The 27,383-nt window shown below is 36.3% G+C and overlaps 7 protein-coding genes and 1 non-coding gene across 12 annotated transcripts; 2 read left to right on the top strand and 6 right to left on the bottom strand.

The window, feature by feature from the left end:
- Window positions 1-225: 225 nt before the first annotated feature.
- LOC112082407 lies at window positions 226-4,249 on the top strand. Its single transcript, XM_024150095.1, has 3 exons — window positions 226-452; window positions 886-969; window positions 2,643-4,249. The coding sequence occupies exon 3, from the start codon at window positions 3,152-3,154 to the stop codon at window positions 4,208-4,210; it is 1,059 nt and encodes a 352-aa protein (XP_024005863.1). The 5' UTR covers window positions 226-452; window positions 886-969; window positions 2,643-3,151; the 3' UTR covers window positions 4,211-4,249.
- A 1,362-nt stretch (window positions 4,250-5,611) lies between these two features.
- On the top strand, window positions 5,612-7,754 carry LOC18030354. The gene is made up of 4 exons (XM_006413244.2): window positions 5,612-6,063; window positions 6,221-6,309; window positions 6,383-7,246; window positions 7,396-7,754. Exons 1-4 carry the CDS (start codon window positions 5,811-5,813, stop codon window positions 7,705-7,707), a joined length of 1,518 nt encoding a protein of 505 aa, XP_006413307.2. The 5' UTR covers window positions 5,612-5,810; the 3' UTR covers window positions 7,708-7,754.
- Window positions 7,755-9,296: 1,542 nt separating this feature from the next.
- Window positions 9,297-11,821, bottom strand: LOC18030353 (MADS-box protein AGL72). The gene is made up of 6 exons (XM_006413243.2): window positions 11,640-11,821; window positions 10,412-10,549; window positions 10,222-10,321; window positions 10,017-10,058; window positions 9,726-9,776; window positions 9,297-9,599 (listed from the first exon to the last, which is right to left on the bottom strand). Exons 1-6 carry the CDS (start codon window positions 11,819-11,821, stop codon window positions 9,459-9,461), a joined length of 654 nt encoding a protein of 217 aa, XP_006413306.1. The 3' UTR covers window positions 9,297-9,458.
- A 1,392-nt stretch (window positions 11,822-13,213) lies between these two features.
- On the bottom strand, window positions 13,214-13,573 carry LOC18030352. Its single transcript, XM_006413242.1, has one exon. The coding sequence runs from the start codon at window positions 13,571-13,573 to the stop codon at window positions 13,214-13,216; it is 360 nt and encodes a 119-aa protein (XP_006413305.1).
- A 3,061-nt stretch (window positions 13,574-16,634) lies between these two features.
- Window positions 16,635-17,807, bottom strand: LOC18030351 (nudix hydrolase 10). 2 transcript variants are annotated; one of them, XM_024149824.1, is made up of 6 exons: window positions 17,661-17,807; window positions 17,389-17,466; window positions 17,252-17,302; window positions 17,099-17,133; window positions 16,914-17,022; window positions 16,635-16,832 (listed from the first exon to the last, which is right to left on the bottom strand). In XM_024149824.1, exons 1-6 carry the CDS (start codon window positions 17,805-17,807, stop codon window positions 16,635-16,637), a joined length of 618 nt encoding a protein of 205 aa, XP_024005592.1. The 2 variants fall into 2 exon arrangements, with proteins under 2 accessions (XP_024005592.1, XP_024005593.1); XM_024149825.1 differs by having other exon boundaries at window positions 17,389-17,451.
- Window positions 17,808-19,166: 1,359 nt separating this feature from the next.
- On the bottom strand, window positions 19,167-19,239 carry TRNAK-CUU. Its single transcript has one exon. It is a non-coding gene; the product is annotated as a tRNA-Lys (tRNA).
- A 92-nt stretch (window positions 19,240-19,331) lies between these two features.
- LOC18030350 (zinc finger CCCH domain-containing protein 48) lies at window positions 19,332-22,145 on the bottom strand. 3 transcript variants are annotated; one of them, XM_024148566.1, is made up of 10 exons: window positions 22,030-22,145; window positions 21,429-21,877; window positions 21,240-21,335; window positions 20,899-20,988; window positions 20,649-20,750; window positions 20,293-20,439; window positions 20,076-20,195; window positions 19,902-19,961; window positions 19,717-19,814; window positions 19,332-19,632 (listed from the first exon to the last, which is right to left on the bottom strand). In XM_024148566.1, exons 2-10 carry the CDS (start codon window positions 21,855-21,857, stop codon window positions 19,488-19,490), a joined length of 1,287 nt encoding a protein of 428 aa, XP_024004334.1. In that variant the 5' UTR covers window positions 21,858-21,877; window positions 22,030-22,145; the 3' UTR covers window positions 19,332-19,487. The 3 variants fall into 3 exon arrangements, with proteins under 3 accessions (XP_024004334.1, XP_006413303.1, XP_024004335.1); XM_006413240.2 differs by having other exon boundaries at window positions 21,429-22,145; XM_024148567.1 differs by having other exon boundaries at window positions 19,370-19,632; window positions 19,717-19,804; window positions 21,429-22,145.
- A 278-nt stretch (window positions 22,146-22,423) lies between these two features.
- On the bottom strand, window positions 22,424-26,498 carry LOC18030349 (ABC transporter B family member 28). 2 transcript variants are annotated; one of them, XM_006413239.2, is made up of 16 exons: window positions 26,065-26,498; window positions 25,754-25,941; window positions 25,618-25,641; window positions 25,418-25,519; window positions 25,137-25,227; window positions 24,929-25,029; window positions 24,776-24,826; window positions 24,538-24,666; window positions 24,243-24,305; window positions 23,878-24,157; window positions 23,595-23,743; window positions 23,401-23,490; window positions 23,178-23,312; window positions 23,029-23,085; window positions 22,898-22,954; window positions 22,424-22,794 (listed from the first exon to the last, which is right to left on the bottom strand). In XM_006413239.2, exons 1-16 carry the CDS (start codon window positions 26,456-26,458, stop codon window positions 22,558-22,560), a joined length of 2,148 nt encoding a protein of 715 aa, XP_006413302.1. In that variant the 5' UTR covers window positions 26,459-26,498; the 3' UTR covers window positions 22,424-22,557. The 2 variants fall into 2 exon arrangements, with proteins under 2 accessions (XP_006413302.1, XP_024004333.1); XM_024148565.1 differs by having other exon boundaries at window positions 25,754-25,937; window positions 26,065-26,490.
- Between the last annotated feature and the right edge of the window lie 885 nt (window positions 26,499-27,383).

Below are 27,383 nucleotides of genomic sequence, written 5' to 3'. Positions count from 1 at the left end.
AGGTAATAAATCCAACGAATGAGAAAGAAGAAGATTCTGATAGTACGGAAAAGAAGTAAGTAATATAGTACCTTCCTCTGTTCAACGTTATAAAAGAAGTAAGTAACTTAGACCATGTTTATCAGTGTTTTTAAATGGGTCTCTTACTAATTTTGGGCTTTAAAATAAATGAATAATGGGTATTAAAGAGAGAAAACGAGTGTAAACGTTTCTTGTTTCGGATACGTTTAACACGTCTCTTGGTGGCCACGTGTTGCAAGGCTACTGGGTGATGAAATATAGCGGATGAAAAAAAATTTTGCTCTCTCATTGTTCTGTGTTTTTGGTCGACCAACCTAAAAAACTCCGCCGAATCGCCTCGCCGACCAACCTCACGACAGCAGCTATACTCGCCGGTTCCGATCAAAACGACGTTTGCTGGAGGAAGATTGGGACTCTGTTCGAACGAGGAGGTCAGTTTTATCGTCTCTGAATTGCTACTTCGTCGATTTCGTCATGTCTGTTCATCTTCTCTTATTTGTTGATGGTTTAAGTTGATCGATTTCTGTTGAAATCATTTTTCCATATGTCTGAACTCTCTCCTTGCCCTCTTAACACTTAATATATTTTCCGTTGCCCGTGCATGTCTCTTTAGGATCGATTTGGGTAAAGAGCTTTAGGTGTATGATCGGTTATGGGTTTTTTGAAAACTGTTTAATCTGTTTGGGTTTAGCAACTGTTTAATCCGTTGAACTATGTATGTATTCAGGGTTAAAGTATTCAGAGTTCATTATTAATGTAGAAGCTGAACTATGAATGCATTCAGGGTTAATTTTTTTTATGGTTTATGTTCTCTATTTTGCGGATTGTATTGAATCTGGGTTAAGTTGATGTTTTTTGTTTCAGGTTTGTTGTTGTTGCGAGTGACGTGGGTCTCTTGTGACAAAGGAAAGTTTCCAGCACACTTGACGAACAGATTTTGTGATAAAGGTATGTTTGTCAAGTTGTTTAGTGTTATAAATGCAGTTAATGGTAGATAACTGGGATGTTGGAGTATTTAATGGATAGCTAAAAACTAGTTAAGTTGTGAAGATTGGTTACATAGAGGGATAGTAGTTTAGTTATAATCAATGTGTTTTGCTGTGATGAATGCATCGATTTGGTTAGATAGAGAGAGAGTAGTTAAGTTATAATCAATGTGTTTTGCTGTGATGAATGCATCGACTTGGTAGATAAAATGTCAAGTCGATGTGGTTATGTTTTGATAAATGCAGGTAATTACACTTGATCTTCTTTTATTCTTCTCTTCTTTTATTTAAACCGAGCTTGGAGCTCCTTCATTTCATCATCTGCAAACATCCTCTCATTCATTCGTCTCTTTCATCTCCTTCTTTGGTCTTCTCTCTTTCATTCTTGTGTTGTCTCCTTTCCTCTATGGATTTGCCTTCTGCGAATGCATATTCCCAAAGCTCCAACTTTGTTGAGCTTCTTAACAGTCAACAGTTTGAACCATTTCCCTTTGTTGAACCCGTCCCTCTCTTCAGTACTAGAGAAGAAAGAGAAGAGATGCCTGCAGAGAGAAGAGAAAGAAAGAAGTGGTCTCCCACGGATGATGTGCTTCTGATCAGCTCTTGGTTAAACACGAGCAAGGATCCGATCGTAGGGAATGAGCAGAAATCAGGGGCCTTCTGGGAGCGAATTGCAATATATATGGCTGATAATTCCAAGGCAGAAGGCTGCGAAATCCGTTTGTCAGGGCAATGCAAGCAGCGCTGGCACAAGATTAATGATTTGGTCTGCAAATTCTGTGGCTCCTACGAGGCGGCATCAAGAGAGAAGAGTAGTGGACAGAACGACAATGATGTTTTGAAGCTTGCTCATCAAATCTTCTACAACGACCACAAGAAAAAATTCACGCTTGAGCATGCCTGGACAGAGCTCAAAAACGACCAGAAATGGTGCGACCTCTACACTTCAAAAACTGAACAAAACTCCAAAAAAAGAAGGTGTGAGGATGGTACTCAAGCCGCAGATGAGACAAGTCCTGCAGTGGATCAAGCAACCATCAGGCCAGAAGGAGTTAAGGCGGCTAAAGGCAAAGGTAAGAGAGCTTCGGTTGACACGAGCAAGGCTGCTTCAGACTTTCAGAGCATGTGGGTTATAAGGAAGGAGGATATGGCTATGAAGGAAAGGATGTACAAGATGGCTCTACTAGAGAGTCTAGTAGCCAGAAAGGACACATTAGCTGAGCATGAAGAAGCTATAAAGAGCAAGCTCATTGCCGATCTCATGTCTTGAAACAAGCTTGATCTTATTGTTCTGTGTTATCTTGTTGTGTTTGAAGTTTGTTTTTGTTGTGTAATCGGTGTAAACGGTTAGGTTTGTTTTTGTTGTGTAATCTGTTAGGTAATTTTTTGCTGTGTTTAAGGTTTTAATGTAATCGGGTAGTCTATGTAATCGGTTAGGTTTGTTTTTTGTTCGGCTTGTTCAATGTAAAATATCTTTGTGTAATGCAATGATTATGTTTTATCTACTATCAAGCTTGTTTAACATCTTTTGTTGTTGTATGAGATCACTTTTGGTAGTCTATCTAAAAATGTTCATGTTTAATATAGGTTTCTCTTCTATGTTTAATGGTATATGTTCTTGTGTTCTTTTTGCAGGCTACAATGGAAGGAAGGAAACTCATTGTCTGCGGCCTTGCTGCAAAAAGAATCACACCAAAGGTCAGCCAACAACCACAAGAAGAAGCAGATGATGCTGTGGCGGAGATCACACGAGCAGAGTACCGGAGATCTTTAGGCTACAGTCTTGTGCGCCTTGAGGATGATGAAGACATCGCACCAGACTATCGTATAGCCATCAAAAGGATGATCAAGGAGGAGCGACGTCTAGCACTGCAAAGATAATAAATTTTGAGGGTTATGCAAATTTTGATCAAAGGTTTGAACAAACTTTTGAACAACACTTTGATCAATTTTTTGAGCAACACTTTGAAAACACTTTTGAAGATCTTTTAGTTGAGCATGAAGATCAGGAAGAAAGAAGAAAGGCAAGGAAGAAAAGAGTTTATATTGAAAGAGAGCGAGAAGTCGGCCACAACCGATTATGGAATGATTATTTTGCTGAAGATGCAATATACCCGGCAAATATTTTTCGACGACGTTTTCGAATGAACAAACCATTGTTCTTGCATATCGTTGATCGGTTATCCAATGAAATTCCTTATTTTCAACAAAGGGCCGATGCTACTGGAAGGTCTGGTTTATCAGCACTTCAGAAGTGCACTGCAGCAATTCGTCTCTTAGCCTACGGCACAGCGCTTGATACAGTTGATGAATACATCCGCCTCGGTGCAACTACGGCTCGTAAATGTTTAGAACATTTTGTGGAAGGAATAATTACTCTCTTTCAGGATGAGTACCTAAGACGACCAACCCCGGAAGATCTTCAAAGACTACTTGCTGTTGGAGAAGAAAGAGGGTTTCCCGGGATGATAGACAGCATAGACTGTATGCATTGGGAGTGGAAAAATTGTCCCACAGCATGGAAAGGACAATATTCCCGTGGTACTGCGAAGCCCACCATCGTTTTAGAGGCTGTAGCCTCATATGATCTGTGGATATGGCATGCATTTTTTGGACCTCCAGATACGTTAAACGATATAAATGTGCTTGATCGGTCACCAGTTTTTGATGACATCATAAACGGTGAAGCCCCGCAAGTAACTTTTTCAGTCAACGGAAGGGAGTATCATTTGGCATATTATCTTACAGATGGTATATATCCAAAATGGGCTACATTTGTCCAATCTATTAAACTTCCCCAGGGTCCAAAAGCATCATGTTTTGCTAACAGACAAGAAGGTTACCGAAAAGATGTCGAGCGTGCTTTTGGAGTCTTGCAAGCTCGATTTGCTATTATTAGAAATCCGGCTCTTAGTTGGGACAAAGCGAAAATTGGGAAGATTATGAGAGCATGCATCATTCTCCACAACATGATAGTAGAAGATGAACGAGATGGATACAGTTACAGTCAACAAAATGTTTCTGAATTCCAACAAGGAGAAGGAAGCGGAAATGCACATGTAGATCTCTCATATTCTCCTGCAAATACAAATATCGCTGATATGTTTGTTAGACGGACTAAAGTTCGGGATAAAAAAATGCATGCACAATTGAAAAAGGATTTGGTTGAGCATATCTGGCAAAAATTTGGAAGTAATTATTGATTTAGAAGTTTTTATTGCTAAACTTGTGTTGTTTTGAATATTGAGAATTATCTATTAAATTTCTGTTATGTTTAAATAATAAAAATGTTGTATTTTTGTTATTTCCAACTATACAACTTTTTTTTAATTAAAAATTTGTTTTTGAAGAAACTCATTATAGTTTCTCTAATATACTTCAAATAAATCAACATTTCTTAACAAATCTCTTAACTAAACAATATTATTAAATTAATAATTAAGAGACATACATGAGTCTCTCCAATAAACCATCAACGGGCGAAGCAGGTTTCCTGTTTGCATCACCTTTTCTGCGGTATTTTTGAAACTCGATCTTGAAATCATTCAATTCGAAATAGGCTCTTATAACACTAATTTCTATTAACAGTTCTCGTCAGATAGGTCGACCAAAACTGGGGCCCAATTACTACCACAAGCTTTTTTTTTTTTACATCATTACCACAAGCTTAAATTATTTAGATGTGAAAGAAAAAATTCTGTGTTTTTTCTTTTCTTTTCTTATCATAAAATTCAAATTTTACATGGTTTACTATACTATACAAAAAAGACGAAATAACATGGTGTTACTCTGCATGGAAAAATACATGTACGATGATTGATTTCAGAATGCTCATGTTATGGCGTTTAAATGCTAAAATTTGAAAGAAATGGAAAAATCCTACCATAAATATAATGCTTATCTTAGAAAATGTATAAAATGAAACCAGTTGATGGTAACCTGATTATAACGAATTGATTTATGGATCTAGCTAGATCATTGTTCAATTCCATTAGACGGGTCATCTCTTTGCCCACTTTGAAGTTCATATACTGGTCAAAGAGCTGATGCATCTAGCCTGAGATTCTTTGGTTATAAACTTATAATAAGTAAAGAAAAGGTCTGAAATGCATGAATTTCAAGTAAATAAGTAAAGTTAAATAGTTCGAGAGCATTGAGCCGATGAGCTAAAAAATCGGTTGAAAGTTGAGACTGAAGCAAACTAAGAATAGTGAGACAAGACAACTCTTAGTAAATGCAAATACATTGAAGCTCTGCAATACTTCATACATCCAGAAACGCTAAAAACATGTGGTCATGTTGTAACTACCTATCATTGCACTCAAGAAAAAAAGGTTACGAACTCACGATGATTCACAACAATATTCTTCTAGTTTGAAATCCCCAAGCAAAATCCTTATAGACAAACCTTAGTTTCTTTTGAATTTGCAAAGTTCAAAACTTGAAAAACCCCAAACAAAATGCATAGTAGAGAAACATGAAGTGTGGTTGGAATCATATTGTAATACTCAAGATGTCTCTTCCTTAAAGAGATGCGTGGCAATTATCATCATCTCACCTTGCATTAATTTACTAGTACAGTTTATTTTTAAAATATTTCTGTCATAATTTTTAATATATTTCACAATCCTCTGCTCGATTATCAATGCAAAATATAGAGAGAAATTTTCAGGGCTTCTTCCAATAGATCTCTCAGGTAAAAGAAAAACATCAGGAACAAAAAAACATAAGATAAAAAGATTAAAACTTTTCCCCGAGCAAAGATCTTGTTCTCCAACTTCTTGCTTCTTCTTTTGTCGGTTCATGTTCACCAACAACTTGTGTCATTATACGTTCGAGGATAGAGGTGATAACAAAAAGACAGGTTTTGTCTCAACAGAAATGGGAAGAGAATGGTATAATGGAGGCAGATCCTCTAAAAGCAATAACAAATCTAGTGAAGCTAAAGGCTGCATCACTGCTCTTTACCACTTTTTTCAGTTCCACCATTTTCACTTTCCTTCACGTAATCATCACCACCAACCTAGTATTGATTCTCCCTCAAGAAATCCAAAAGGTGAGTGCTTTCTCTCTCTCTCTCTTCTCTTTCTCCTCTCTCTTTCTATAGACGTTTCTGCTGTTTCAGAGATGACTAGTGAGATAGAAAAACCACTTGGAAAATTTTGCAAGACAGTGAGTAACAGAGAGGAGTGTTGTGTTACTGAATCTTGCAGACTTGGTTGCGCCACGAAATAGCTTGGAGTTAACAGAGCAGTCTCCACTATCAACAAACTACAAGGAAAGAGATAGCTTGAACATCCCTGTAAGTCAACATTAATGCTATCATCACAATTTGAAGAGTAACTGAATGGAGCCAAGTGACATTTCAAACGCAGGTGGGCGGGAAAAGGTCAAAACTTGGAGCTATCCTCGTAGATACATCATCTGATATCTGCAACTCACCTCGTACCAATACACCAAACGTGGTGGCTAGACTCATGGGTCTTGATCTTCTTCCCGATAACTTAGACCTGAGCAGATCATCAAGGAACAGTGTACGAGGACATAGACTCTCCAAGAACGACTCAGGGACAATATCTTTACCTGAGAGCCCAAGGGTTTCCTCTGCCCGGAAATCTGATTCCGACATTCGTCGCCTCTCTCTTCAGCTAAACAGAGAAAATAAGCATGAAGAGTTTGGGCGTTGGAGACTGAAAGAGTTGAAACAAGATGAGGAACGTCGAAGTCCCAGACATAACGGGAGGCATTTAGTGAAACAAATGAAACAGAGGGTGATCACTAGAAGACTTGGCATGGATATAACAAACTTGCTTGAGAACAGAAGGGCAGGAGCAGCACAAAACCAGATTGAGCATAGGAAAGTGTTTTCAAAGAAAGAGAACACATCAAGCTCAAACCCCACATTTGTGTTCAAACAAGATAAGATCTCTCAGCGACCAAGAAAGGTGACCCTTTCACAAGATTCCAAGGAGAACCTCAAAAGAGTAAACGAGCAGACGCAAAGACCTATCAATGGGTTCAGGAAATCGGATAGTGAACCAAAGTTCTATCCTCATCCAACACACAATAATCGAAACAAGCAGAGAAAGGCCTTCATCTCAATATCAACTCACTCGAAACCTGATCACTGTGATCCTTTAGACATGAAGAAATGCAAGAAAATCCCAAAGTCAAATGATATTTTCAACATCTCTGTAGCATCATCAGCTGTCTCTGCCACGGAAATTCATCGGACACAGGTACACTTGTTTGACTTTCCTTTGTTTTAGGCTCACTGAGAGAATAACACAAACACTTGATAGGCAAACTTATTCTCTCTCGCACACACACATGCACTGATTGTGCAAGCTACGAAGTGAAGAATCTCCTTTTCTTTCAATCTTTCTAGATGAAAAGAGCTGAAGAACCGGAACGGAATGCAGATGCGACGATATGCTCCGGTAAGACGTACAAATGCGAGGAGAAGCAGAAGTTTCCTCAAGAAACACGAAATTCCAATTTTTGTGATTCGACCACCATTTCAGCTACCTTATCCAGCGTAAGAGGCACCGAAATTGACTTCGAACATCTTCCGGTGAGGAAGAAGCTCGAAGAGGAAGAGGGAAGGGTCGTCGCAGAGATTGAGCGGCGTATCGTAGACGCACTCGTCCTGGAAACGGTGAAAACGGCGGCGTTTAATGGGGTTAAACGCGGCGTTTAATGGGGTTAAACGCGGCGTTCAGTAACGCTATTAGATTTGTGGGGCCATGAGGACTGTGCTAAGTATTTTAAAACAGTGTCTGCGTTTTATTCTTAGCGAGAGATTCAAACGCATAACAATGTGAATATGTTTTGCATCTCGCTTTGCAATCACTATTACTAATTGTTTGGAATCCATCATTATAATTTCTAAGACTGATATTCCACTATCTGTTATCACTATTGTGTATGAAATTACTAATATTAGATGATCTTTTGGAGAAAAAGTATACTTCATATTAATTAGCCTTATCCTACAGTCCTACTTGAACTCCAGAGAGACATATTGTCGATATTGACTAAAGAGCATAATATACTTAGGATATGTGTTTTATGTGTTTTTAGGACGTACTAAGTAATGTGGTTTATCCAAGGCCGTGCCTATGTACAACAATAATAATAAACATTCGCCTATGGACCAATTTTTTTAAAAACAATTGAGGATCAATTTTTTAATTAAATTTATTAGTTTTTATATATTAGTAAGACAACATTTATTTATGTAGTATAAATTAATAGTTAAGTATTTTTTTCAATATAATTTTTTTTATCTAATATTAGATTTAGTTTGGTTTGTAATTTAGATTAAATTACAAACAAAAACTTAAATAATTGGTTTATTTATCAACTTCAAAGAAGTATGATTTGAAAGTTTATATTAAATCAAGTTTTATATCATAGATATTTATTATAGTTTTGTGAATTTAAAAACGATAATCAGAATTATTTATATATTATTAATTTTATATAATTTAGAACAATCTTAGTTATTATTTATTTTATATGAATTTGAGATGATGATAGTTAACTAGGGTCCTATTTTGTAACGCTACTTACGTGTTTTAAAACCCTGGGCACGGATCGATGTTTCTGAATAAAAAAGTTTCTAGGTTTTTTTTTTTTTGGTATAAGGATGGTTGTGATTAACAACCACAGTATTCTACTCAGATTATTATCAGAATATAAGTTATTATTCGTATGAAAAGGTTTATTTTTGTGAATTTTTTTTGTTTTGTTTTTCTTCTGTAGTTGATCCTTTTTTTTTATTGATAAGACGCTATGCGTGTTAGGAACCGAAAAAATCCCAAAGCCACAAACCGTAACACGTATGTGAGCTTAGATTAATTTTCAAAAAAGGTAAAAAAAAAGAAAAAAAAAATTCAAAAAAGGTACTGAATCTGTAATTTATAAATATTCGTTTTTTTCGTTTGACTAAAATAGTCTTCTTGTCATCTATTCTGTTGTGACTTGTGTTATAATAATGTTTCATTGGCATCTTTAACTATTTGCGGTCAAAACTATTAAATGTCCGGATTTAATAGCCCAATGGTACATTACTGACATAAACTTTGTGTGTACTTATAAAACTAGCTAGAGGCAATAGGATTTCCACACAAAAGCATTATTAAATCATCTTTTACAGATATTATATAAAATATTCTTACATTATTATATTTACAAAATTGACAAACACACCCACAAAAAATTGACTGTAAAATTATTATTAAAAAATTCAAACTTTCACAAAGTAAAAAAAAAAACAGCTCTGAAGGGGGCAAAAAAAATAAAAAGACATGGTAATTCTTATACGCTACACTATTCTTGATTTATGCATGAGAGAAGGGATTACAAACATCCTTAAAAAAATTCAAAATATACACATTAATTTGGATAATGTGAAAACAAGAACCGGTTGATTGCAGTACGAATAAATCATTGAACTCGGCTTTCAGGCAATCCGATGGACAAATCAGTTTCGACATCGGACACGTTCATGTTTCCACAACCACAGGAAGGTGCACTCTTGTCACTCTCAAGGTTCCTCGACTGCATCCACAAGGGCTTTTCTTCAAACTGTAATTGATACAAATTATTTTCCTAAATTTCATGTTTAAAAGTTTATGCTTCCGGAAAGTTATGAAAAAAAGGTTTATGATTGTGCATAAAAGACTTTTTGCATGTGTGTGTGTGTGTTTGTACCATTTGGCGCAACCTACTTCTCTCGTCCAAGACCTCTCTCTCTCCTGCAATCTAATATGGAGTAAATGAATAAACTTCACAAGGAGAATTACACAAAAAATTCCCTTTAACTTGGAGAAGTAAAATAAATAAAGTTCACAAGGAGAATTAGAAATAAAATTCGCTTATGCTTCTTTTACTTACATGCTCCTTTGTTTCTAATTATGTTTTGTAACAAACGCTGGTTTTTAAATTTCGCTTAAATAAAAAATTAGCCAATATAAAAAAAATTAAACTAATTACTAATAGTACCTGTGCTGTCTCTTTCTCTATCTCATCTTCACTTAACTTAGCCTGCCAAAATCGTAGAATCCGGAATGAGCTAATCATTTCGATTTCAACATCTCACAGAATACGTATGACAATCCTTTAGAACATCCTTTTATGTTGCATTATTGTTCAACACATTATGACAAGATATACCACGATTGTAAATTAAGCTTATTTATTTTTGTACCTTTCTTGATCTGACAATAGTAAGGCTTTTCTCAATTTTGATAGTTATCTCCTTTAGTTCGTCCACCGAACACGAATCCAAATCTTGCCCCATCAGCTTTCTGAAGATGTTATCGGAGTGTACATACAATCATATGTTACATATATATCAAGAAAACATATGCATAGATATAGAAGGATCAGAAAATTACCGGCAATGAAGTTGAAGAAGTTCGATCTTGTCCACCATTATCGCCATTTCGTTCTTGAGCTCCTGCACATATTGCTGTTTTTGGAGTATCTCTGCCCCAAAATACTCTCTATATTGTCTTTCCATCATCTTCTGCATGCTGTATACATTTCCAAGAACTTCTTAACTATTATTTATCAGCATATATATAACTAATTCTGAAAATTTTATAATGATCAAAGAACTATCACACATATGCAAAAGTCATGTTTTGTAGACATATTTCTTCTAATCTAAATATGTTAGTCAAGCATCAAGTCATCTGTTCTAGTAAGTTAAAATAGACGTTCTAGTACGCTTAAATTACCTCATGAATAGTATAATGAAAAACTATTCCCAAGCATAAATTATGAACATAGTAATGTTTTCAATATGTTTTCCGACCTAACGGGAAGAGAGATTGCTAAACATTTCAGACACAAATGTGTTAATATGCATCTTTTAATGTGTGTGGCTTGGTTTCCTATTTATAGTCACCAATGGTACTTATACTGTATAGTCTTATACACACGCTTTTTAACTAGTAACATTTTGCTTTAGATAGTCAAATCAATTACTAAGCTCGAAGTTATTAAGGGAACGAATCTTGAAAACTATCTATGGCGTAAAGTTAAAAAACATTGGCACAAAGCCACAAGATATTGTCTCATAAACCATGAAGCTTCCCATTCTTAAAACGTTCTGATTGTACCTTAAGGTACTAATTATTTCTATGGCATGATCACTGCGACTTTTAATATAATTGTAATAACGTGTCAAGTGGCTTCAGCATGAGTTCCAAGGTATACTAGGTTCAAAAATCAAGAACGTTTTTGGGAAACCCTAAATCACTTGCTCGTGCTTGAAGAAGAAATTGATGTAGTTAGCAAACACATTTAGTCAATTAATTTAGCAAGTTTAAATTCATTACATAAATTCCCCTGGTACTATACAAACATAAAAATTATGACCCCCAAAAAAAATAAAATTAAAGCACTCTGAAAGAGCATATTTTGGGAAAAATTAAATCAAATTCATCTGCTGCATATCTATCAATCTCTAGTACGATGCTTCAAAAAGGAGAGAGAATATATATATCACTACAGAAACAAACATCACCCAATTAAGCAAGAACTAAAACATTCATATAACTGATTGTATATATAACGCGTATTGGATTAGAAGATTCATAAATGATATAGATAACTTACTCGGAGCTAGCGAAATCATATAATCTTCCGTTTTGAGAAAAGACAATGGCGGCGACTTGAGCATCGCAAAGAACTGAAAGCTCGTGAGCCTTCTTCAAGAGACCTTTCCTACGCTTCGAGAACGTGACCTGTCTGCTCGTGACGTTCTCGATTCTTTTAATTTCGATCTTCCCTCTCACCATCTTCTTGTCAAGATTAATGAATCCGTAAAGAAACCCGAGCTAGGTAAATCTGAACGAGTTTTGGGAATGGAAAAATTAGTTATAACTCCGGAAAGAGAAAAAAGGTCACTTGGATCTGAATCCAAAACGAAGAAATGGTTTCTTGAAAACAAGAGGGAGATCTAAAGAGTAGATCAGCTGTAACACAAAAGTCAAGGTGATAGCTTCCCCAGAAAATGTTGGAAAACCTGAGGAAATAAAAGAAACCTCACACAAAACCTTTTCCTAAATTTGGCAAGATTTGCTTTCAAAGGCCTCTAAAAAGAACATAAATCTGTGCAGACCTAAAACAAGCCGAACAAGAAAATCTGTGATATAAACAAGGAATAAAATTTTCAAGAAAAAAGAAAAGAGAAATAGATATAAGTGGAGAGAAGAATAAATTCGGTGAAAATAGAAATGAATGAATGATCTATAGATCCCTTGATGATTTTTTTGTTTTTTTTGGTTAATGAGATCCCCCGATGATTTAGTCTCTCTTTGGTCAACCTCTCCTTACTCCTTATCCAGGAGGCACAAACCCTAAAGTCAATTAGTCATGCTTTTTGCTCTCTAATGTAATAAAGCTCAGAAAAAAAAAAAAAGGAAAAAATTGTTAATTTGCTGATGCTTCGATTATCCCACGTTGCCGGAGGCAAAAGCAAAGAAAGCCCTTCCACAGTCAAGAAATCGAACGTCCGTAAAGCCTCTTGGCAAAGTTCGAATTCAAATTTTTTTTTTTTTTTGTTAATGTTGTGAATGGAGTTGTCCGATGTTGTCTAGCGTGCTAGTGTAACAGATAGAAAAAAATGCCCATTCCGTCTGTTTATTGGGCCTTAGCCCAATACTTAAGCGTCTTTCAGGTTCAGTAACCACATAGGTTGACTAACAATCAACCATAGCTCCCATTTGCTAGAATCTAGATCATCAAATTCTGGAGATGAGTGATTTTATTGTAAATTCTACGATTTGGTTTAGGACTAAACCAGAGCCTTATATGAGAGAAAAACTAAACAATAACAATTGACTCATTATCTACAACTATACACCGCAACAAAATTCTATTTGTTGTAAAAGAATTTCCTAAATCAACCATCTCCATGTCAAATCAGTTTTATGGTAAACCTATACTTAATATTATATCAAAACACCACATGGGCACATGGTCGTGCATAAATTTTTACATCAGCGAAAAAAACGTCTTCACACCCGCGAACATTAAAAAAAAAAAAAATTCATTAACAAACAAATCTTAGTGTTATAATTCATTGAAAAATCAAGACGTACAAGAAGCCAAACAAAGGAAAAATAGTAAGAAGCCAATGATGGAGAGGCCAATACGATGACATAATGTACAGAAAAACGACGTCGTATTTAGCTTGTTATGGAACTAGGGATGGTAATGTGAATTCTGATGAGGAGACCCGGGAAGACATCATCCGGGTCATGGATATGCGGGTTACGCTCCACGATAAACGGGTCGCCGCACTTGTCGCTGATGCTGTGAAGCGTCTCTCCTTCACTCACTACGTATAGCTCCTCACATGGCCTCTCCATCATTGGCTTCCCTCGACGAACCTCGCCGTCTCTTTTATCCGCCGCCGCCGGGAAATTCTCTCCGCCACCTCCTCTGTGACTGTTTCTGATCGAGCCCGCCAGTGTTAGGACCAGCAGTGCGACCAGACAGTAACACGCCACTCTGTGTGACCACGACACCGTAACGCTCATTCTCATCATTGAGTATATGATTATAACAGGAGATATAGAGAAATATTTTGTGATGGAATATTGCAACACAAACAAATGTATCTTTTTTTGTTTTTGTTTTTTAACTCGCAAACAAATGTGTTTTGTTCTTTCTCAGGCGTGAGGCTCGTGTTTATATACCCATATATCTAGATATATATATATATATAGATATATTATATTTCCATGTATATATATATATATAACTTATAAGTTGTATGTGTGGTATAGTAATAAGCAATCACTCTCACCACTATTGATTAAACTAATTCCTCAGTTTCGGTTGATTAATCACGACCAAGTCACTAAAAATAAAGACCCAATATTCTACTCTCAATTTTCTCATGCTTTTCAATATAAAAAAATTGTACAATTAACAAAAAAATTGCTTACAATTATGGGAAAACGTTCTGGGATGGCTAGTTGTCCCAATATGAGTTTCGTTATCTTTCATTTAAAAACCCTTTTCTTCCATGAATCTATCCAAGAATTTAAACGAAAAGAAAACTTTCCCATAATAAAACCAAAAACAAAAAAATGTAAATAATATAAAAATTGATGAGATATTGAACGATATAAAAAAATCTACAATTACTATTAATTAGTTTAAATTAAAAAACCATAATATTAACATATTTTAGAGCTTGAGTTTAGGGTAAATCGATTCCAAAGTGGAATTTGGTTCGAAATAAGACTGAAGAGCTACCATCTCTAAAAAGCGTGTGAAAATTATTTTACATCATGAACCAAGTATCTATTGTCAGGTTAATTTTAAATTGAAACCAATAAAACTTAACCTAAATATAACCACTAATCCAGTATATATAAAAATGTATACAAACGGTTAGAATCTGAGAAGAAAATGGAGAAAATTGGGTGAACTGAAAAATGTGTGCAGAACAAATGGCTTCCGTGAAGCAATTGCTCAATCCACCGAACTTTCTTTTGTTTTGTTTTATCATTCCCCGTGATTACTATACAGTAACGAATCGTAGTCCGTAATTTTTGTTTTTTGTTCTTTTGTATATGTGTAAAGTTTAGTAAAACTTTTGGATTTATCTAGTGTTATTCTATGGACCCTTGGATTTAAATATATAGTCATGATAAGAGGCAGAGTATAGTCAAAATCCTATTATAACTGGAATGGCACCATCCGATTAAGTGAAGAGAATAATCCGCACGTGATTACTCGTCGGTAGAAAAATTCTCCAACAAGTTTATTTTCTAAACAATTGAAGTAAATTTTGAACAGAAATTCACATTCTCTTTGAAATATTGAAGAACTAGATATTCTTACAATAGCTAAAAATAGGTCAACAGTGATGAAGATCAATGGATGGTAGAATTTCAATTCTTCCTAAACTTATAGAAAAAAAAATCCTTCACCACTCGAACCGTGCTACTAAACCCTTACTCTTTTTGGTTGACCAACAAGTCAAATCTTTGAGATGCATTACATCTTCACATTTAACAAAGCGAGTGGGTGATTTTGATTAATGAGAGTCGACTGTTTGTATCTCAACAATCTCGCTTCAGAAAATGTTTGTATTACTTCATAATTGACGGCTCATGGAAATACGTGATTGTGAATGTTTGTATCTGTTGTGTTTTTTCTGCAAGTATAAAAGCAAAAGTCTAGACTGCAAATCTAAAAAATATTATAATTTCAAAGATTTGCTGAATCTTTTTTCCCCAAGAAAAAAAGGATTTGCAGAATCTAAATTTTGAAAAGAAAAGAAAAATTAAGAAGTCAATTTTTTTTTTTCATATAAAACTTGTATTATCAGATATCATGAAAAGAAAAACAATATAAGGCATTCTCTAGAAGGAAAAGAAAAACATTCTCTACGAAGTCGGCATTGTGGTTTGTGGACAACTTTCGGTTATATCTTGTCTTAGTAGGCTAGAACATAATAATACATGTACATGTGGGACACATTCAGCTTCTCCCGTGTAACTAGCGCCGTATAGTTCCTAAGGTGTCGTCCCTGTGACATCTGGAAATTTCTTTGATTGAATGGAAAGAAGAGATACACTATTGTCTGTTTTTGCCAAAATGGGTCGGCCGACATATGACGTCGACAAATAAGATAACTTATATGTAATAAGAAAAGAAAAATAAAAAATCAGACCACTCACAAGTCACATTTGATAAGAATAGAAATAATGATACTAGAATTTTATTATCTTTAATCAAATATTCCCATTTTTCGTTCTTGTTTACAATACTAATGAACTATGTATATGAACAAGTATTTTCAATATACTTAATTAAATTCATAACTTTATTGGATAATAGGTTGATTACAGAAATTTAAACATCTTCTGTCAACAGAATAAAATTGAACCTAGTAATCGTGTCTAGTGACAGTGTTCTTGTAACTAAAAACTTGTTTTATTGGGTGTTGGATCAGATATCGAGTTCTACAATATAAAGATTGATCTTGTTTAATGTACATTTTTTCTGTTCCCACGGAAAAAAAAAAGATTAAAGCAATAGATTTAATAACAAAGTTACATGCTTTGAACTTATAGTTTGAATTCGATCCAGTTTATCGCTAGCTTTTCGCCAAACAGCAATAGAATTACGGCATATTGTCATGAAAAAGCGATGAATTTTTATTCCGTCACTATCAATTAAAACTATTTCTGGAATATGTTGTTAGTGATGTATATTTCAAAGATAATGTCTGTTTGAGTCAACTAGCAGTCTATATTTAAAGACATGGTGAAGATAGTCGGATTATCTTTTTATAATGTAGTTGTGATTGTATATTAATGGGTTGCGTAACTGTATTGAACCCTTCTATTCATCAAATACGTACAAACAATATACCTTCACTTCTTCCCCTTCACTAGCTCCCTCTCTTCTTACTAATTTTTTTGTTTGGGTTGCAGACGAAAAAATTCAACATCTCTTTTGGATAAAAGAATCTAAACCTAATCCCTTTTTCCTTTTAAGATCCATGAACTTTTTTTTAGGCTCAGACGATCTTCTCTAGAAGGACATTAATGACGATACTTGAACTTTTATCTTCTCGGAAGAAATTTAAGAAATAGGATTGTTCATATCTTGTTTATTCAAGTAGAGATAACCTAACTTGTCGTCAAAGAAAGATGTAATGGGTTTTGTAGAAAACCCAGTGTAGCTCTTTTCCATTTTCATTGAGCAAATGCGATGAATCACTTCGAAGAGTTCATTCTTGTGTCTGATTGGCTGAGAGGCAGAGTCTTCAAACTGCATCCACTGCACATTCAAGAAAAACAAATTGGGAAAGATTGCGAGAAAATGTTTCAGATTTAGAACAAGAAGTGGATGTTACTTTACTTGAGCTGCTTCGATCTCTAAGTCCTGCTTCTGAATATCAAAGGAGGTAGGCCGCAACAGACAAATGAAGAATAAATCCGACTTGGCAAAAAATGACTCGTGGGTTTGACTGCAAACAGAAGGCTAATTATTAGAACGTGCAAGTATCAAGAAATAATGAAGCAGAGGGTCATGATGATCAATACCAGAAAGCTAGAATCTCCAAGAACTCTGTGTCGATCTGAAGATATATAGATATATTGAAACATTAGTTTATATATATTGACACATTTATATATATATATATGTATGTATATATATATATATAGAGAGGGAGATATATGGATCTGTTTAATTACTCCTGTTTCTTCTTTAACTTCTCTAATAGCTGCAGCAAAAATCTCTTCACCCTGTACGCAAACGAGAAAATATCAAATCTTCAACAAAGATATACAAAGGGTTTGAAAACTTGTTGATACAGAGAAATCAAAAACACCTCATCAACAACTCCTGTAGGGATTTTCCAGACACCTGATCCGCGTAATGTGCCGTATTTTTCCTGCACAACAAGAATCTGCCTCTAGTTTTAAATTTAAGATGTAGGAGATTTTAGTCTCATGTTGACAGTAAAAACTGAGTTTTGGAACACCATAATAAGGCCACGTACAATTGTGTATTTACGTTTATGCTTTCGTTTGCATTTCTATGATTAGAATATTATAACATTGAAACGCTACCAAAAAAATAAAAGAATCGTGTCCTAAATACCTCTTTGTTATGGTTCAAGACAACAGCACCAACACGAACCCGATGAGAAGCATTCAAAGGAATAGTGCTGATCGTAGCTTCGGGAATCCAGTAAACTAGCATTAGGTAAGTTGGCTCAGCGTGGTGGTACCGAAAACCTTCCTGCATTAATTATTATATAAAACACCATATGTTAAATTTTATGGTCTTTCAATGAGTAGATTAATTTCTCTCTAGTACATTTATTACTCTAGATTTTGATCTCACATGTGAGATTACTAACACGCTCTCCAGAAATGATAATTTTTCTGACTCATATGTAATCAAGTCTCACTCTTGGACGTATATTATACTAAGTTTATGGATTTTCAACTCAAAATCAAGTAAAAAATTAGTTGATCATGGTTAATAACCCCTTGCATAGTAATACGTTTTAGGTTCTATATCATTCCGAGGTGGGGATTCATAATACGGTAATACCACAATAGAACTCACTTTCTCAATACCAGACGTTTTGATCAAATTTCTTAGGGTTCGTGGAGTTTTATCTCAACCCTAATTTGCAAGGAAATTCCGTATAGGACAAATGACATCTATATATGAAAAGCTGATAATAAATACAAAAATAAGAATTAGGTAGGTTTTATGGGGCATCACCTTAACTGCGGGTTCCACGAGGTTTACGTGTGTGAGGGGCAAATTTAACCATACTCCCTTTTTACCCTGAAACACACAAAAAACATGCTTAACATGATCATCATTGATTAACTACTCAGTTTAGAAGAGTAATAACACAAACCTGTAACTGCCACTGAGTGAACGAATATCTAAGCGTTGCAACGAAACAATTTGGATCCATAGGATTTTTCATCTCCACGATCACTCCTCCGTAATCATCCTCCACAAATGGAAGTACCTCCTGATCACCAATCTTATTGTGCTCTCCTGCTCCATTAATCATAGAAGCCTCGTGGTCAGACACTTGCTTCAAATTCTGAGAAATGAGAGGAGGGTTCAAGCAAATGGAGATGAAGAAGAAGCAAAGAGAAAAAGATATTAGTATTCAACAAAAAAAAAAAAAATACAAAAAAAAAGGAGTGTCTGGTTTCAACGGGGCAAATGATTTCAAAATGAGGTAATGGCAAAACCAAAGTGCTTAAAATACATTTACATAAATAACACATAGTGGAGGGGTTGAGTTTGGTCATAAATCATAATCATAAATTCATAATGGCCCTTGGGTGGGATGACGCAGTCCCAGACAACACCCTACTTGTGTTTTTTTTTTTTTAAAAAAAAAACACAAGTAGCACACCCTAATTAGAAAATATTTGACGAAAATAAACACTTAAAGACAATTTGCATGGAAGAATATGTGTATCAACAAGACATTTCTGTAGCAATTCATAAGAGAATTTGCTTATTGGCAAAAAGGGAGGGGACTAGCTCAGGAATAAAAAGCCCACTAGTAATTAGATCATAAAATGAAAAAAGAGGGGACTTGGCCCAGTATCAGAAAACACATATCGCCCACCGTGGGGCTCGAACCCACGACCACAAGGTTAAGAGCCTTGCGCTCTACCAACTGAGCTAGACGGGCTACATGCTTGGTTATCAGCAATAATATATATTTTTCCATGTTCAATTTTTCTGCTCATCATCGTCAATTAACTGATCGTTGATTCACTAGCCATTTATTTGTTAAAACTTAAACAACCGGTCATTTCAATTTCAACAATTCATTGACAAACAATTATACACAATTCTTAAGTAACTCTTGTATTCATAAACATTTATAAACGTCTCAACAATGCTTCAATCCATCTTAGCGGATTGTATAACAAACCCTCAAGACTGAATGGCAGTTGGTTCTGTACACCACTTCCATACTTTAACTTGACCAGTTCCATCTCCGGTGAAGAATATGCCCCCAGGACCTATCTGGATGGACCTTATCTCTTGATTTGCTAAAATTTTGCCCCTTTCCGTAAACCTTACATAAGAAGGAAGAACTAAGCTTTTGAAAATGGAAACAGAATTGTAGACTCTTGAAACTAACGGCACTGGAAGGACTTACGATGGCAATTCATAGAGGTGCAAAGAATTGTCATTGCACGAGCATAGCAATATCGGTTTGGCTTCTGCATCATGCACGCCACAGAGAGCTAGCACGCCCTGGATTCAATTATCCATTTATAGTTGCATATAGATTGAACCAAAAAAAAGAGGAAAACATTTCACCAAAAACGCAATGAACTGTACGTATTCTTCTTTGTGAGTGTAAGTCACTTCCAAGTTTCCACCTTCAGTAGCAGCCCATATCTACAGCAGCAAAAGAACAACCCCAACATGGGATAATGTCACATTGTCATAATAAGGATTTCTAAGAAGTTAATGGAGCCAGGTCAAAAAAATTCGATCAAGTTAAAAACGAACCTTAACGGTATTGTCCAATGAACATGACAGAAGAAATTGATCCCAGCAAATGAGAGACATGACAACTGATGTATGCTCTGTAAGCGTTTGTATACACTGTAAATTATCCAGGCTCCAAACCTATTAAAACCAGATTAAGCAGACATCTATTAGCTTAAACAAACAAAAAAGAAAACAAACAGGGGTTTTTAATTCACGCATGATAGGCACTACTTGCTTTTATAAAATTGTCCATGGAACCGGAATAGAGTCTGTTCGCTCCAACATATAAAGAAACAACTGCAAGGGTGTGGCCCATTAGCGATGCAGCCGGATCAAAACAGCTAGTGGCAGCATTGTATCTCCAAACCAAAATAGAGCCATCCTGCACAGAGAGTGATGAGACATACTTATAAGAACTTGTCACTTAAACCAAAATTCAATAGACATATAAATATTTCTTCAACACAGATTTGTTTTCTCAATCAAATACTCTATGATAATATTTCAGAAGAAAAGAAAGAAGATGAAGCATACACATGCCGCTGAAGCACTACTCTACTCCTAGGTCTTACAGTCAGTCAAAGTATTTACTTGTGTGCCAGCGAACAGCAGATCAGTACCCACAACCATTGAATATACTTGGCCAACAGGTCCAGTGAGACTCAGGTCTACGTTGTTTTGGATATTCCATGCCTGTATATAAGTTATACATTTGTATGTGGATCAAAAAGTCAATGTCCGTAATAACTTAACGGCATAAAACAATAAAGGGAATCCTCACTGTAGATGGAGAGTTTAAACTGTCAATGAATCATTCTAGGGAATCATACTCCGCACTTACCTTAATGAGATTTGGCAAGCCAACCAATAGCCAGGGGCCTTCACTAATCATGCAGCCAACTTCCCCACCAAGATTGAGTACACCTGTACACTATGTAAAAAAAACAATACTATAACGATAAGCACGTTTTGCTTATTAAAACAGTGTTTTGAGTTCAGTACCTAAACTACATAAACAAAGGTTCTGCAGTGTGAGAGGCCAAAATGGCACATCCCTTGGTCCGGTCACACAACAATGACAATTAGTATCCATTGAATGATTGTACTACCACTATGGAACGAAACTCAATCACACAACTATAAATAGATGCGACATGAAACAATAAGAGGAAAATCAAAAACCTGTCCAGAAGCACAATCCCAGATCCGCGCAGTTTCATCTTTACTCGCCGTGTAGAGCTTATCAGAACCTGATGGCAGAGCAATCCCAGTGACAACCTGCTCAAGAAGTACCAGTCAACATTGCACAAGAATCCAGCATCAACAAACTTTGGAAGCCATAAGAACTTACAACAACAACAACACACACACCTTCTGATGGCCATCAAGCTGAGTCAACAAGGAAAAGCCATCCCCTTTGCTCCAGCAATGCAAGTATCTGCATTTATCACCGTAAGGGCAATTCCCATCAACCCAAAATCTGCAAAGCTTCTCCGTCTTAGCCACCATCGTCGTTCTGTTCCCACCGAATCTGCCCCAGTTATTACTGCTCCCACTGAACCCGGGACCTCTACGATGACTCGGACCCGCGAAACCAGACTCATCAGCGACCCTTTTGTTCGAAGAAGACCCGGCGATGGGACCCGGGAATTCGCTGTGTAGGTAAGGGCAAGGGTAACGATTGCACCGGCCAGCCCGCCAGTGGAAACAAACCTTCTGGTTTGACTCCGTCGTCGGCCGATTCGAGCCGCCTAGTCTCTCAAAGACTCTCTTGTTACCTCCGTTCATATCTAAATCCATTTCAATCGGTTTCGATCTCTCTTAATTACAAAAACAAACGGTGATCAGATTGCAAAGAAGTGATTCAGAAAACTCGGAATCGGATTATCGTGTAAACGTCGAACGGATCATTGCTGTTTAAAAGACCTAATCCGATCATAAGTAAAAAAAAAGCGCGAAAAGCGAATATTACCTCTCCGTAATATATATATATATATATGTATATATATATATAAACAATCTCTCACAAAGAAATCTATGGGACTCGGGATTAATTAATGGGAGAGAGTGAAAAATTATCTGAAGCGGCCTCGGATCTTCTTGGAGAGGACAAAAGAGGTGAAGAACATTATATTCCCCTGCTCTCGTCAGCTTGACATCACCGGTCGTTAAATTTTATTCCGTATAAATTATACAATTTAACATATGTTCAGTTAGTACTTAGTGGTAATATGTTGATTGAAAATTGAGGTTAATCAATTTAACCTGTGATCATTCGTTTTGTGTCTATTAACCTCTATAAACTATTAGTACTTGTGTCTGTTTGTTTTTTTTTAACTATTGGTAACTGAAGTCAACAGAAAAAATAACACAGAAACAACCATTTATAGTCATTTGTTACAGATAACACTTGTGTAACGATCTACAATCTAAGATTATATATGGTCTTACTGAGAACTTAACTGAAACTTGTATGTAAAGGAACTCGAGAGTCACTGAATTACTCGAAGGCCAGCCTTTGTGTGCCAACAAGTGAAGCATATGATCCCTTTTGTGCCAACAATTCGGAATGGGTTCCAAGCTCTATGATCTTCCCATCAGAGCATACAGCGATCTGATGTGCGCTCTGGACTGTGCTCAATCTGTGAGCGATGACTAACGTTGTCTTGTCTTTCATCAGACGGTTCAACGCACTCTGCACCAAACGCTCGCTCACTGCATCAAGCGCACTCGTGGCCTGCAGCAAGAGAGCAAGAGAGATTAGGCTCTTACTTCGGTAAATGTTCTAGCAAAGTAAACAGTCCCTCAAAGGCGAGATTATTAAACAAAGAGTCTTTCACCTCATCGAGAATCAAGATGGGGGCATTCTTCAGCAGAGATCGGGCTATGGCAACTCTCTGAAACGTCGAAAGCCAAGCACATCAATAGTCTGTAAGGAACCAAAAACACATAGCTCTTAATGTTTTCATACCTGTCTCTGTCCTCCGCTTAGCAAGCCTCCTCGTTCACCAACCAGTGTATCGTATCCCTATAAAAGACACCGGTACTGGTCAGAAGAACTCAAGTGCATTTGCAAGGAAGAACAGGTGAGTTGTTGCAGGTAAGGTCACGAATCCGAACCTGAGGTAGTGAGATTATGAAATCATGGGCGTTGGCAGCTTTGGCTGCCTTAATGATGTCATCCTTGGACACATGATCATTGGGGAGACCATATGCAATATTCTCGGCCACAGAGAGAGAAAAGAGAACAGGTTCCTGAGTCAAACAAAAATCCAACCTTTGAAAGGAGAAGAAGAAATAATCCGACCATGCCTACACCCAATACATGTTACAATATACACACCTGATTCACTATTGAGACAACCTTAGCCCATTCACTCTTGTCAAACATCCTCACATCCTCTCCAGCCACAGTAATACGTCCTTGTGTTGGCTGCCAGAAGTGGAAATTCAACCCATCAGCATGATGTAAAAGCGGCTTCAAAATTAGTCTTAACAGATATTACACTTCAAATGGGAAGAGGAGAGGTGATTAACCTCATAGAAGCGTGCCAATAACTGTACAATAGTACTTTTTCCCGCACCACTAGAGCCAACAAGAGCAGTTACGGTACCAGCTTTCAACGTCAAACTGAACCCATCAAGAACTTTCACGTCGGGTCGTAGAGGATAAGCAAAATGCACATCTACACTATGACAAAATAGAATACGCCAATACGAAAATTTAGAAAGTGGTCAAATCTGCAGTTAAACTCTAAGGAGTTGGGGGATCTTGAAGTAAAAACAATATGAAGGAGAGTTTTTCTTGGTCTGATTTTACCATCAAGACAGACATCTCCTGCCCATGTTAGGGTACGTAGATTGTTAGTTGATTTCAGATCTGACATGTAGTAATTATCGAGGTGACGGATATTCAGATTAGGGCCAGAAGACAAGAACAATCTAAGGTTTTCATCTTGGACTTTCTTTTTATTTATATCTCTTTCTAACCCGTAGGCAAGAGCCTCATCTATGTCCACTGCATTTAAAATGGAATTGATCCTGTCTATAGCAGCAAAAGTTCCACGTAGATCTCCAAACGTGTTAACAAGCCCTTGGACCTGGAAAACAGAAGCACTGATTATGGTAAACCAAATTGCATGTATAGCATGGGTCAGCAAATGCCGTGTGGATAGAGGTACTAACAGCAAAGGTAAGAGTAAATGTGTATCCAATGAACGAGACAACTGTTCCAACAGCGAGCTCACCCTGCGTAGGAGAAAGTTTATGAATAAGAACGACGAAAAATAAAGTGCCCAGGAGTAGAAATGTAACAACATAAGAAACTACACAAAAGAGAGGTAAGAGATAGTGATTTTTTAGTTTCTTAAGATATTCATCGAACCACGATTCTCTCTATGTGTTAATGGCCAAGAAGCTTCATTTCAACTTCAATGTTCATAATGGCAAACAAAAAGTCTTACAGGCAGGCATATCTTACCGTCTTCACTTTGTTTCCTCCAAGAGAGTAAAGTGCCAACAGAGAAATATAAACAGCAACTCTTGTTATAGATTCATTAATAGCTTTGAAAATGCCAAGCTTTAAGCCGCTACGCTGGTAAGCAAGAATCTGTACGTCAAACAGAAGTTTCAAATAACAGATCATGGAACAGTTAGAACAAAAACAACAATTGTTTGAAAGAAATGACTTTTAGCTAGTAAGAAGTCTGAAATATGACCTGACTACCGAAGAGCGACATCTGACGTTTTTCACCACTGAATGATCTTACCTATAAAGACAAAAATTATTGGAGTCTTCAAAGGCAAATCAAAGTTTCTATAGTTAAGTTAATCTGCTTAAATATACAAATACGATGAAGTTAAGAAATTACGGTTCGGATTGCAGAGAACGTTTCTGACACACAATCAGACATCGTTGCTTGGGCTAGTCCATGTGCTTTATAAACAGGAACAGTCGATCTCTTGTACACAGCTTTTGAGAATTGACCGAGTGAACAGATGTAAATGTAAGCAAATATGACCGAGGTAATTAACCAAACAAAAAGTTTAGGACAAATGAGTAAGGCATAGAGAATTTACCAACTAAAACTGACACAGCGAGCATCAATAAACCAAGCACAGGTGCAAGTTGAGGAGATAGAGTAAACAAAATGCAGATTGTTCCAAAAACCTATAAAAGGAAAAATGCATGAGCCATAAAAACTGGGCATTCTTGAGACGCAACAAGATACTCTTTGTCATTTATAGGACTCCAAAAATGCCATCAACACAGTACCAGGCTAAGATTAAGTCTGTATTCAATATGAAAAATGAAAGTACAAACACAAATCTCACATTTGCATAGTAAAGAAATGGCTTGCCTCAGAAAATGCCCTAAATCCACGATCTCGTGAGATGTTATCGTTCACAACACTATTCAGAGCACCGAGATCAGAAGTGAGCAGCCCCGTCAGCTCTCCTACCTACAACCAATGAAGTCAATTTCACATAATGACTAAGGAAGGTTTGTGCCATCAACCCTGATAAAACCAAAAGATAAAGAACTAGGAAAAACACAGACCTTATATTTGTCGAAAAACTCTGCCTGCAAAATTTTTAAAAGACAAAAACCCATCAAAGATATTCCAATGGTAAACCACAACAGCCAACAGTAGCTTTTAGCAAACTTTGATCATACAGAACAAAACAAACAATACCTTCTGGACCAAAACCCTTCTGAAAATCTGAGCCCTTAATGTTGCCAGAACATTTTCCCATATAGCATTCATGTTGGTTACAAAAGCAATAGTAAAGATCGGTTCCAAAGAATACAAAACAGCGATTTTGCTCAGCAGCCGCCACAGAGGCTCCGGTCGCACCCCAATCAGCACTTCAAAGAATCTACCTTTACTCAAAACCATAACACTTACCATTATTTGTGATAAAGAATCAAGCTAAACCAAACTAAACCTAAATCCAAACTAACAAAAACATGGGCATATGAGACTGTACTGAAGAATTCGATTACCAGAAAAAACAGGCATAGAGAGAGTGCAAGTGCTGCAGCCAACGAGGGTCAATAGACAAACAACGAGCCTAAGCTTGTGCTTGCTCATCAAGCTCCACACAAGCCCCCATCTGATTAAATCCTTCGATTCGTCCTTCTCGGGCTCAGATTTGGATCCTTCAGTATTTGGGTCTGGTTCTTCCACGATTGGCGGAGCTCCGGTGACGTAGGCCCGAGCCAAGCCATCGGATTTCGCCCTCAACGAAGGCAGGAACGCCGCATTGGAGCCACGTAAGCATCGTAAGGAAAGAAATGGCTTTGGTAAGCACGTTCTAAGTACAGATGGTTGGCAACGTCTACGAGCGACGACTTGAGAAGGCCCGTTGTGGAAGAGAAGAGTGGTTGCAAACGCCATTGTTGATGTTATTGGTCCAACGAGCTTCACCACTGTATAGATTGGGTAACTCAAAAAAAAAAAAAAAAAAAAGAGCGCCGTCTGAATTTGCCTTTCCTTTCTCGGGATACGGATTTTTCGCACGGGGCTTACAAAAAGCCACGTGGACTTACTAATGAAGGTTTTTTTTTGTAACAAAACTTAATGATGTTGAACATAATAATATACTGTATGGAGAAATGAAGAAATTGCGATGATGGCTTTAGTAAATCTCAATTTTTAAAGTGAGAAATACTCCTCATCCACTCATTAGTAAAAAACTAAAAACAAACAACTACTGTGAACAGATAATTCATGATGTTTCTTTTTACAACAATAAGAAACTTTAAACATCATGAGTGAACAAGTATATGAAGATATCTAACTCTGTTAGTTTTTGATGATTTTGTGAACCATATAGATGCTGTTAAATCATTTGCGAAGCATCATTGATGTAAAAAAAAAAAATTTCTTGAATAAATGTAACATTCATTCAAAAAAAAAAAACAAGTATATGAACAGTTAATTCACGCTGTTGTAAAATTGTAATGAAAAAGTAGTGTAAAGAAAAGGTTTGGGATATTAACAAAAAAAAAACTATGGATTCGATAGTGCGTTTTTATCTACAAACAAAAAAAGGTTCGGGTATGGTCTCATGGATTCGATGTGAACCCACGTTGTTTATTTGGTTCATCTCTCTAACATTGAGATCTAAATATGTATATAGTAACAAGAACTTTAGTCTTTTTAGCTGTCAATCAAACTTTTTACCAAAATTCTCAGATCTTTTGCTACTCAAATAAATATCTTCAACATTTGCTATTTGTAGAAATACCCGAAAAAGGTATTATTTATTAAAATGCCTCATAGTTTTTGATGTTCAAAGAAGCACCTGGAACTTTTTCTA

This window comes from Eutrema salsugineum, unplaced genomic scaffold, assembly GCF_000478725.1.
Source record: "Eutrema salsugineum unplaced genomic scaffold, Eutsalg1_0 scaffold_1, whole genome shotgun sequence".
NCBI lineage: Eukaryota > Viridiplantae > Streptophyta > Magnoliopsida > Brassicales > Brassicaceae > Eutrema > Eutrema salsugineum.
This window is presented reverse-complemented; position numbering and strand designations above follow the sequence as displayed.